Source organism: Dreissena polymorpha, chromosome 1 (genome assembly GCF_020536995.1).
Source record: "Dreissena polymorpha isolate Duluth1 chromosome 1, UMN_Dpol_1.0, whole genome shotgun sequence".
Lineage (NCBI taxonomy): Eukaryota > Metazoa > Mollusca > Bivalvia > Myida > Dreissenidae > Dreissena > Dreissena polymorpha.
The window spans coordinates 96852345-96864763 of NC_068355.1; the positions used below are offsets into that span (position 1 = coordinate 96852345).

A 12419-nucleotide genomic window follows, 5' to 3' on the forward strand; every position below is an offset into this window, starting at 1 on the left:
TAATGATCTGGGAGCGATATGTCTGAAATCAAAAGTAGTTCTTTCACTCCTTGTACTATATTTCGGATATGTTAAAATTCGGACATCTAAATATAGTGATATTTATGTGTTGATTTGTTGTTGATAGTTTGTAAAAATATGTTTTGTGTTATTTCAGACAACAAGAATGGATGGTTGCAATTATCCTGTGCCTTTTAGTCAAGAAATAGATGTGAAAAATGTTCATTTAATTGGACCTGGAAATCAACCACCACAGATAACAGAAAACCTTTTAACAATAGGTGTTGTTTTAGAATTTTTGAAATGTGATAATAAACAGAAGTTGATTCATAACATGTCCAAATGACCAAATGTAACTGTTTAACAATTTGAATTAAGATGCTTTATTTTCTGATTTTTGATTCATTTTTCCTTTCAGATGAAATACATTTGTGTGATTCTAGGTTTCAATAAATAATTCTGATACATTTATGCAGGATACTGTTACATTATTGTTAACATTATTATATTATGTTGGTTATCTGGTTTATTAAGTGTAAACAAGTTATTTATATAAAAATAAAGCTTATTAAGACTTATGAAGGTACTTGTTGTTACTTATGTATTAATTAAGTTTATTAACATACTTCTAAAAGTAATAAAAAAATACAGTCAATACCATCATTCATTAATGTAGTAAGATTCTTTAAATTATTGTTCTTATTAATAAAGTCGGAATATCTGGCGGTTGTCACACCGCGATAAAGTTGCACAACTTTTTTGGGGCCAGTGAAACCCCTGAATATACTATTCATACAAGGAAGATATGATTTTATTACATTATTTAAAAGCATTTTCATAATATTTAATTGTTAATAATGCTTTTACTATACTTATGCATTGATTTCTGAATTTCACAGTTTGTACAAGTCTTTTCACAATTTTCAGTAGTCCGCGACTCATTTTTTCACAATTTTGAAAAGTTCGTGACTCATTTTTCACAAAATGAGGGGGCCAGGGCCGCTTCACAAAATCGGGAAAAAAGCCCTGCAGGGCTCAACATTAACCTCAAAACCAACTGGCCCTGCCGGGCAAGTACTTAGAAAATCTACTTGCCCTGAACGTAAAGCCACTTGCCCAAAAATGAAATATCACATTAACTGTAAACCTCATATTTTTTAATAAAGATCAAAATGATACACCACAAAACCTTTTTTATTTTTGCACATTTAACAAAATGATTACAGCAATTTAAGTCTAATTAAAGTCTAAATTTAATGCTCTTTGTTCTTTTTTGCACTTGCCTGGGCGGACAACTAGATTATAAAATAACTTGCCCGGACCCAACTTTTACTTGCCAGGGGCAATAGGACAACTGTTAATGTTGAGCCCTGCCCTGTAATTAATCTTTTATTTGTGTCCTCCTCTTTTAAATGTAAGAGGGGATCAAGTCACCCTTTTCCTGAAAGTGAGGGGGGCCAGAATCCCTATCTATGTTTTTCTAGATGCAACCCTGCATATCTCCAATGGGCGTCATCGGATGCTAGCTGTCAGTTTTGTAGTCATACCTGTCAAGTCTCAAGGTTTCGCGGTGAGTCTCACGGTTTATGGCATGCAATGACGGTCTCAAGCTGACTTAGTAATTTATCACGCATTTCTTCAGAAACAAAAAAAAATGATAAAAGTATTGTTTGGATTTGATAAAATGTCGTATAATCAAGGCCGAGACGGGCGGTCTGTTTGAGTGGTTTCTAACCTAAATACAACATGTACAGAAAACTGTTTAACGGTGTAAATGTATCATAATCACTACGCCTCCGGTGTTTATTTAAAAAAAAAATCGGCTAATAATGTCAGCAAGTGGCTCACCAGCAAAGAAAAAAAACTTCAAGCAAAAAAAAGGGCTAATTTCAGAAAAAAATAGTCTTAATTTTGCTCAGGAAATAGCCCCAAAACACACCACAGACGATCTAGGATCCAAAGATTTTCAAGGGGGGCATGCCCTCAGACCCCCCTACATATGGCTACTAAGTTTTTTTTCCTTAGCGCCAACCTAGTAACTGTTAAGACTTTCCATTTAAAATGTTTAGGTCACATTTGGGAAAAATGTATACTTTTTTTAGCTCACCTGATTGCTCAGGTGAGCTTTTGTGATCTGTCTTTGTCCGTCCGTCGTCCACATTTGGTTTGTAAACACTCTGGAGGCCAAAGTTCTTGTCCGATCTTTATGAAACTTTGTCAGGAGATTTGTCCCATTGATACCTTGATCAAGTTCGAAACTGGGTCATGCTGGGTCAATAACTAGGTCACTAGGTCAAAAAAAAGAAAAACCTTGCAAACGCTGTAGAAGTAACATTTTATGCCCAATCTTAATGTAACTTTGTCAAAATGTTTGTCTTAATGATATGTTGATTGAGTTCAAAAGTGGTTCCGGTCCGTTGAAAAACATGGCCGCCAGTGGGCGGGCAGTTTTCCTTTTTGGCTATTGAGAAACCTTGTAAACACTCTAGAGGCCACATTTCTTGTCAGATCTTCATGAAACTTGGTCAGAAGATTTGTCACAATGATACCTCATCGAGTTCAAACTGGGTAAAAAACTAGGTCACTAGGTCAAAAAAAGAAAAACCTTGTAAACACTGTTGGTCACATTTCATGCCCAATCTTAATGTAACTTTGTCAAAATGTTTGTCTTGATGATATGTTGGTTGAGTTCAAAAGTGGTTCAGGTCCGTTGAAAAACATGGCCACCAGTGGGCAGGGCAGTTTTTCTTATTTGGCTATAGAGAAACCATGTAAACACTCGAGAGGCCACATTTCTAGGTACAAATCTGACAAAAACCTTGTAAACACATGTAGAATAAGCATTACTTGCAAATGTTCGCATTGCAAAAAAACATGCAAATGGACAGTACTCAATCAGAATTAATCATATGCTCACACTGCAAAAGTAAACAGAAGAGAACCAATCTAATATGCTCTAGAGTACTGAATTTTCAACTACTGGTAAGCAATGAACAAGGCCTTGTCAAAAGGGTGAGCGAACTAGGGCCATCTTGGCTCTCTTGTTTAAATTTCTTGCTCTCTGGACTGTCAATTAAGACATATGGATAGTTCAATGTCTAGATGAAATGTCTTGCTCCCAGGACTGTCAATAACTCAACTCAGTTTATTTAGTAAACTAGAAATGGCGCGTCAGAGGCTGACGCGTATCCCCACGCTGCATGTTTGACCCAGGGGGGCCCCAGGGTTGGTAAAGGGGCCATGCATAGTTGAGATTGACCGTATTGTCATAAGGGAAGTTCAGTATCAATTAGAAGTGAATTGGTGTAGAAATGAAGAAATAATAGTAAAAGACAATTTTGGGTGGGTGTGGCCTATTATGGGCGGGGCACCCCAGGGTTGGTAATTGGGCCATAAATAGTTGAGATTGACCGAATTGTCATAAGAGATGTTCATTATCAATTTGAAGTAAATCGGTGTAGAAATGAAGAAATTTATAGTAAAAGGCAATTTTGGGTGGGCGGGGCGCCCCAGGGTTGGTAATGGGGCCATGCATAAATGAGATTAACTGTATTGTCATAAGATAGGTTCAGTATCAATTTGAAGTGAATCGGTGTAGAAATGAAGAAATTATAGTAAAAGGCAATTTTGGGTGGGCGTGGCCTATGTGGGAGGGGTGCCGGAGGGTTGGTAATGGGGCCATGCATAGCTGAGATTGACCGTATTGTAATAAGAGAGGTTCAGTATCAATTTGAAGTGAATCGGTGTAGAAATGAAGAAATTATAGTAAAAGGCAATTTTGGGTGGGCGTGGTCTATGTGGCCGGGGCGCCCCAGGGTTGGTAATGGGGCCATGCATAGTTGAGATTGACCGTATTGTCATAAGAGAGGCTCAGTATCAATTTGAAGTAAATCAGTGCAGAAATGAAGAAGTTAATGTAAAATAACATAAAAAAATGAGAGACAATCTCTGACCCGGCCCCGCCCCAACACCCAGAACTTTTGACCCAGGGGTCAGATCAAAATTCCGTCACTGTCACCGTCGCACATATGCTCATAGCTACCATGTATGCAAGTTTCAAGGTTCTAGTGCTAATAGTGTAGGATGAGCAGGTGGCCAGGACGGACAGACGCACATCAATACAATATTCTCCGAAAAAATGTGGGGATAATAAAGGCCGTTGGCCCAAAATACACAGTATTTTACACAAAAGATAGCACATTTGTGTTGTTGTGAACACATCATCCTAATTATATTAAATTAAAAGCATATGGATAGGTCAAATGTCTAGATGAAATGTCTTGCTCACTGGACTGTCAATAAAGGCATATTGATAGGTCAATTGTCTAGATGAAATGTTTTGCTCACTGGACTGTCATTTAAGGCATATTGATAGGTCAATTGTCTAGATGAAAGATCTTGCTCCCTGGACTGTCAATAAAGGCATATGGCAGGCCTTGACAAATTTTTCCAGAGCCACTCGCCCTGCAGGATCAACCAGAACCTTTTTAACCTACGTAACATAGTGACAATAAACTGCAAACAAATTAACTACATTATCTGATGGATTTTATTTGCTTTCCTTATGTTTTCTGCACCTGTTTCCTTTTCTCAATACTTTCCGCTTCTCTTTTTGATGACTTCTTTCTGTTCCCTGTCTCCACCACCTTGCAGATATTTTAAAATAGAACTCTTTTCTATGCTGAGTTTTAATATTTATATATAGGAGTGAACGTTTACTGAAAGACACGCTTGATTGACAAATGGTAACAATATGGTAAATTTTGGCTAAGGCATCTGATCACGAATTATTATGTTTATTAATAATTATTGTTTCTGTTTATTATGCCCCCCTTCGAAGAAGAGGGGGTATATTGCTTTGCTCATGTCGGTCGGTCGGTCCGTCCACCAGGTGGTTGTCAGACAATAACTCAAGAACGCTTGGGCCTAGGATCATGAAACTTCATAGGTACATTGATCATGACTCGCAGATGACCCCTATTGATTTTGAGGTCACTAGGTCAAAGGTCAAGGTCATGGTGACCCAAAATAGTAAAATGGTTTTTGAATGATAACTCAAGAACCCATACGCCTAGGATCATGAAACTTCATGGGTAGATTGATCATGACTTGCAGATGACCCCTATTGATTTTGAGGTCACTAGGTCAAAGGTCAAGGTCACGGTGACCCGAAATAGTAAAATGGTTTCTGGATGATAACTCAAGAATGCATAAGCCTAGGATCATGAAACTTCATGGGTAGATTGATCATGACTCGCAGATGACCCATATTTTTTTTAATTTAATATAAGAAGTATTATAATTTACCAGTTATGTATTATTTTTTATTGATATTTACATTAAAATGAAATTGTATTTTTCACGGAATTACCAATATATTTAACTGTTTTTTTCACTTTAATCGATTAGCTAAGAGCACTGACACCTTCGAAAAGAGTGCAGCCGATTTCAGAATTATTTTTACTGTGCCGTGACGTCATTTTTCATTGTCAAAACAAAAGTGCTTTTTTTTGTACTAAACCTTTTTTTTGTTCGTCCGAAAAATTATTCGCAATTTGTATCGATGTGGCAGGAGTTCTGGCACTGAATTTATATTTCTCAACTTGAAAAACAGCACTCGCCTGGTCGGTCGAGTATTTAACAAACTTTACTCGCCTGACAGTCAACTTCACTCGTATATAAGAGCAGTCGAGTGGATTCTTCAAGGCCTGCATATGGATAGGTCAATTGTCTAGATGAAAGATTTTGCTCACTGGACTGTCAATAAAGGCAAATGGATTTTTTTAGCTCACCTGATTGCTCAGGTGAGCTTTTGTGACCGGTCTTTGTCCGTCTTCCGTCAGTCCGTCGTCCATATTTGGTTTGTAAACACTCTAGAGGCCACATTTCATGTCCGATCTTCATGAAACTTGGTTAGAAGATTTGTCCCAATGATGTCTTGATCAAGTTCGAAACTGGGTCATGCTGGGTCAAAAACTAGGTCACTAGGACAAAAAAAAGAAAAACCTTGTAAACACTGTAGAAGTCACATTTCATGCCCATTCTTCATGTAACTTTGTCAAAATGTTTGCCTTCATGATATGTTGGTCGAGTTCAAAAGTGGTTTCGATCCGTTGAAAAACATGGCCGCCAGTGGACGGGGCAGTTTTCCTTATATGGCTGTAGAGAAACCTTGTAAACACTATAGAAGTCACATTTTTTGCCCAATCATCATGAAAATTGGTCAAAACATTGGTTTTATTGATATCTCGGACGAGTTCGAAAATGGTCCAGATCAGTGAAAAAACATGGCTGCCAGTGGGCTACATGTATATAGTGAAAACATGTGAACACTAGAAGTCACATCCAATTTCATGAAATATGGTCAGAACATTTGATTCCTTGATATGAGAGTTGAGTTTGAAAATGGTTCTTGCCAGTTGAATAACATGGCTGCCGGGGGGGGGGGGGGCAGTTTTTCTTATTTAGCTATAGAGAACCTTGTAAACACTCTAGAAGTCACAATTTTTGCCCAGTCATCATGAAACTTGGTACAAAGATTGGTTTTTTATATATCACATAATTAATGCCATAATTATTGCCCTTAGACTGTCCAAATTTTCATTATATTATACAAAATCCTTGTAAACACTCGTGAGGTCACAATTTTGTTTCAGATTTTATGAATCTTGGTCATAATATTTATTTTTGTAAGCAAAGTTTGATGTTTGGTAAGGGGGGGGGGGTCAACTCAAAATATAGGTCACCAGGTCAAATCTTACAAAAACAAAAACAATCCATATGCCAGAGTTTTGGTTCAATAATGATGAAACTTGACCAATATGTTTGTCTGGACACTATCTAGGTCAAGTTTGACGTTTGGTAAAGATTGAATGAACCGACTCCTCTCAGGTGAGCGAACTAGGGCCATCTTGACCCTCTTGTTTGTCTAGATGAAATGTCTTTCTCCCAGAACTGTCAATTAAGGCATATGGTTAGGTCAATTGTCCAGAAGAAATGTCTTGCTCCTTGGACAGTCAATCTAAAACCTGTTGATAGATCCATAGTCTTGATAACGTGTCATGCTATGTGCTGGCTGAGATTGTCTTTATGACGTGTCATGCTATGTGCTGGCTGATATTGTCTTGAGAATGTTTCATGTCATCTGCGCAGGCTGAGATGGTCTTTATAACTTGTCATGCTTTCTGTGCAGGCTGAGATTGTCTTGATTAAGAGTCATGCTATTTGTGCAGGCTGAGATTGTCTTGATAAAGAGTCATGCCATCTGTGCAGGCTGAGCTTGTCTTGATAAAGAGTCATGCTTTCTGTGCAGGCTAAGATTGTCTTGATTAAGAGTCATGCTTTCTGTGCAGGCTGAGATTGTCTTGATTAAGAGTCATGCTTTCTGTGCAGGCTGAGATTGTCTTGATTAAGAGTCATGCTTTCTGTGCAGGCTGAGATTGTCTTGATTAAGAGTCATGCTTTCTGTGCAGGCTGAGATTGTCTTGATTAAGAGTCATGCTTTCTGTGTAGGCTGAGATTGTCTTGATAAAGAGTCATGCTTTCTGTGCAGGCTGAGATTGTCTTGATTAAGAGTCATGCTTTCTGTGTAGGCTGAGATTGTCTTGATAAAGAGTCATGCTTTCTGTGCAGGCTAAGATTGTCTTGATAAAGAGCTATGCTTTCTGTGTAGGCTGAGCTTGTCTTGATAAAGAGTCATGCTTTCTGTGCAGGCTAAGATTGTCTTGATAAAGAGCCATGCTTTCTGTGCAGGCTGAGATTGTCTTGATAAAGAGCTATGCTTTCTGTGCAGGCTGAGATTGTCTTGATAAAGAGTCATGCTTTCTGTGTAGGCTGAGATTGTCTTGATAAAGAGCCATGCTTTCTGTGCAGGCTGAGATTGTCTTGATAAAGAGCCATGCTTTCTGTGCAGGCTGGGATTGTCTTGATAATGAGCTATGCTTTCTGTGTAGGCTGAGCTTGTCTTGATAAAGAGTCATGCTTTTTGTGCAGGCTGAGATTGTCTTGATAAAGAGTCATGTTTTCTGTGCAGGCTGAGAAGCTGCTTAAGAAGCAGGCAAAGCGTGGCAAGTCGGAGAAGCAGATGCAAGAGCTGAAGCGGATTCGTGAGGTGTTACAACTGCAAGGTCTGCTTGACAGCATGGGCACAGACGTGGTCCGCCAGGACTTCAAAACTGGCAAGCATGGAGCCATTGTGAGTCCATTTGAAGTATTATATACAGTTAAGGATCCTTCAATCATAGTATAGTTGAAGGTTTTAAAGTTGGTTTCAAAATTTGGGCTCAAATCTTTTACAACCGAAAAAAACACTTAACCATCCTACAAAATAATTGTGTAAATTACAATTTAAATATAATGTTATTATATGCTGTATAATTTATCTTACTTTATGAAAGATACAGTTGTATGTACAAAGTGTATTTATGATTGTACATGTGGTTTGTCCAATGCTCACATAGTTTTTAGACTGTTAGATGTTGTCCAATGCTCACATAGTTTTGAGACTGTTAGATGTTGTCCAATGCTCCTATAGTTTTGAGACTGTTATATGTTGTCCAATTCTCACATAGTTTTGAGACTGTTCGATGTTGTCCAATGCTCACATAGTTTTGAGACTGTTAGATGTTGTGGTGTGCAGGTGCTGACAGAGGAGAACCTTGAGCAGATAGACGAGCTGTACAAGCTGGTGAGTCCCGTACGTGGTGGTGATACGGACTACCTTGAGTCACTCTCCGAGGCCTCAGAACACATTGTCAACCTCCTTGACGCCAAGGATAAACCCATTGGCGGATCTACTTACAAGGTTTGTATAATTATAGCAATTGTATTTATACATTACTTTGTGTTTTTTATGACTTGAATTAAAGTGTTATACACTGCAACTCACAGGGCAGAAGTAATAACAACCACTAGACAATGTATTGTGTGTAACACCTGTCTACCTATCTTCCAAATCATGGCACACTTTGATTTCAATCTCAAATTGTTGCCTTTTAACAGCTTGTCTAGATATCAACTTGTTCATTATACCCTCACAAACGAAGTTTAAGGGGGTATATAGGAGTGAACTTGTCTGTCGGTCAGTCAGTCGGTCCGTATGATTCATTATGCAACTCATGACTTGTTGCATATATAGTCAATCTCCCTATATCAAAGGTCATACTAAGAGGTAGAAGATGAAATTTGGCAATCTAACAGCTGTTTTGTAAAAGTTGAGTTTTTAAGTAAAAGTCATATGTGGGGGCTGTTGTCACATGATTTGTTGTAGTCACTGAAAGTCATGTGAAGACCAGTAGTTTTGACAAGATGTATTCTAAAATTGTAGCATATTAAAACAAAATGTTGTTCAAAGTACATAATAAATATTATTGAATGAGGAGACTTAAAACAAACCATACAAACCTAAACAGTAGTTTCATTTGTAGACGCTGAAGGAGCTGTTAGACTTGATATCCCAGTGTGGCTACTTTGAGCATGTGAGTCAGGAGGAAGGCGAGAAGGAAGACTTTGAGCTGGTGCAGCACGAGGATGTGCCTGCCCCAGACTCTGAGGAGGTTCAGTCCTCGCTGCCCCCAGATGTCAGTGAGGAGGAGGAGGAGGAACTAGAGATGCAGCCGTCCAAGGTATGAGGGTTGCACAAGGAGACATACTCTGAGGGCAACTTATATATAGGTATGGCAATTAGGGTTGCGCAGGGAGACATGCTCTGTGTGCAGCTTATATATAGGGAAGGCAATTAGGTTTGCACAGGGAGACATGCTCTGAGGGCAGCTTATATAAAGGGATGGCAATTAGCGTTACACAGGGAGACATGCTCTGGGGCAGCTTATATATAGGGATGGCAATTAGGGTTGCACAGGGAGACATGCTCTAGGGGCAGCTTATATATGGGGATGGCAATTAGGGTTGCACAGGGAGACATGCTCTAGGGGCAGCTTATATATAGGGATGGCAATTAGGTTTGCAAAGGGAGACATGCTCTGGGGGCAGCTTATCTATAGGGATGGCAATTAGGGTTGCACAGGGAGACATGCTCTAGGGGCAGCTTATATATAGGGATGGCAATTAGGGTTGCACAGGGAGACATGCTCTAGGGGCAGCTTATATAAAGGGATGGCAATTAGGGTTACACAGGGAGACATGCTCTGGGGGCAGCTTATATATAGGGATGGCAATTAGGGTTGCACAGGGAGACATGCTCTGGGTACAGCTTATATATAGGGATGGCAATTAGGTTTGCACAGGGAGACATGCTATGGGGGCAGCTTATATATGGGGATGGCAATTAGGGTTGCACAGGGAGACATGCTCTGGGGGCAGCTTATATATAGGGGCGGCAATTAGGGTTGCACAGGGAGACATGCTCTGGGTACAGCTTATATATAAGGATGGCAATTAGGTTTGCAAAGGGAGACATGCTATGGGGGCAGCTTATATAAAGGGATTGCAATTAGGGTTGCACAGGGAGACATGCTCTAGGGGCAGCTTATATATAGGGATGGCAATTAGGTTTGCACAGGGAGACATGCTATGGGGGCAGCTTATATAAAGGGATTGCAATTAGGGTTACACAGGGAGACATGCTCTGGGGGCAGCTTATATATAGGGGCGGCAATTAGGGTTGCACAGGGAGACATGCTCTAGGGGCAGCTTATATATAGGAGTGGCAATTAGGTTTGCACAGGGAAACATACTCTAGGGGCAGCTTATATATAGGGATGGCAATTAGGGTTGCACAGGGAGACATGCTCTGGGGGCAGCTTATATATAGGGATGGCAATTAGGGTTTCACAGGGAGGCATGCTCTGGGTACAGCTTATATATAGGGATGGAAATTAGGGTTGCACAGGGAGACATGCTCTGGGGGCAGCTTATATATAGGGATGGCAATTAGGGTTGCACAGGGAGACATGCTCTGGGGGCAGCTTATATATAGGGATGGCAATAAGGGTTGCACAGGGAGACATGCTCTGGGGCAGCTTATATATAGGGATGGCAATAAGGTTTGCACAGGGAAACATACTCTAGGGGCAGCTTATATATAGGGATGGCAATTAGGGTTTCACAGGGAGACATGCTCTGGGAGCAGCTTATATATAGGGATGGCAATTAGGGTTGCACAGGGAAACATACTCAAGGGGCAGCTTATATATAGGGATGGCAATTAGGGTTACACAGGGAGACATGCTCTCGAGGCAGCTTATATAAAGGGATGGCAATTAGGGTTGCACAGGGAGACATGCTCTGGGGGCAGCTTATATAAAGGGATGGCAATTAGGTTTGCGCAGGGAGACACTGTCTGGGGGCAGCTTATATATAGGGATGGCAATTAGGTTTGCACAGGGAGACATGCTCTAGAGGCAGCTTATATATAGGGACGGCAATTAGGGTTGCACAGGGAGACACTGTCTGGGGGCAGCTTATATATAGGGATGGCAATTAGGTTTGCACAGGGAGACATGCTCTGGGGGCAGCTTATATATAGGGATGGCAATTAGGGTTGCACAGGGAGACATGCTCTGGGGGCAGCTTATATATAGGGATGGCAATAAGGGTTGCACAGGGAGGCATGCTCTGGGGACAGCTTATATATAGGGATGGAAATTAGGGTTGCACAGGGAGACATGCTCTGGGGGCAGCTTATATATAGGGATGGCAATTAGGGTTGCACAGGGAGACATGCTCTGGGGGCAGCTTATATATAGGGATGGCAATTAGGGTTGCACAGGGAGACATGCTCTGGGGCAGCTTATATATAGGGATGGCAATAAGGTTTGCACAGGGAAACATACTCTAGGGGCAGCTTATATATAGGGATGGCAATTAGGGTTTCACAGGGAGACATGCTCTAGGAGCAGCTTATATATAGGGATGGCAATTAGGGTTGCACAGGGAAACATACTCAAGGGGCAGCTTATATATAGGGATGGCAATTAGGGTTACACAGGGAGACATGCTCTCGAGGCAGCTTATATAAAGGGATGGCAATTAGGGTTGCACAGGGAGACATGCTCTGGGGGCAGCTTATATAAAGGGATGGCAATTAGGTTTGCGCAGGGAGACACTGTCTGGGGGCAGCTTATATATAGGGATGGCAATTAGGTTTGCACAGGGAGACATGCTCTAGAGGCAGCTTATATATAGGGATGGCAATTAGGGTTGCAAAGGGAGACACTGTCTGGGGGCAGCTTATATATAGGGATGGAAATAAGTTTGCACAGGGAGACATGCTCTAGGGGCAGCTTATATATGGGGATGGCAATAAGGGTTGCACAGGGAGACATGCTCCAAGAACAGCTTATATATAGGGATGGCAATTAGGGTTGCACAGGGAGACACTGTCTGGGGGCAGCTTATATATAGGGATGGCAATTAGGGTTGCACAGGGAGACATGCTCTAGAGGCAGCTTATATATAGG

General features: G+C 40.6%; 1 protein-coding gene across 1 annotated transcript in view; it reads left to right on the forward strand.

Moving 5' to 3' along the window:
• Positions 1–12419, forward strand: part of LOC127841568 (caprin-1-like) — a 33712-nt gene that overhangs the window by 8976 nt on the left and 12317 nt on the right. Inside the window, exons 4-6 of the mRNA XM_052370491.1 lie at positions 8033–8194; positions 8639–8803; positions 9426–9623. Coding sequence (XP_052226451.1) covers positions 8033–8194; positions 8639–8803; positions 9426–9623 — 525 coding nt within the window. The remainder of the gene's footprint in view (positions 1–8032; positions 8195–8638; positions 8804–9425; positions 9624–12419) is intronic.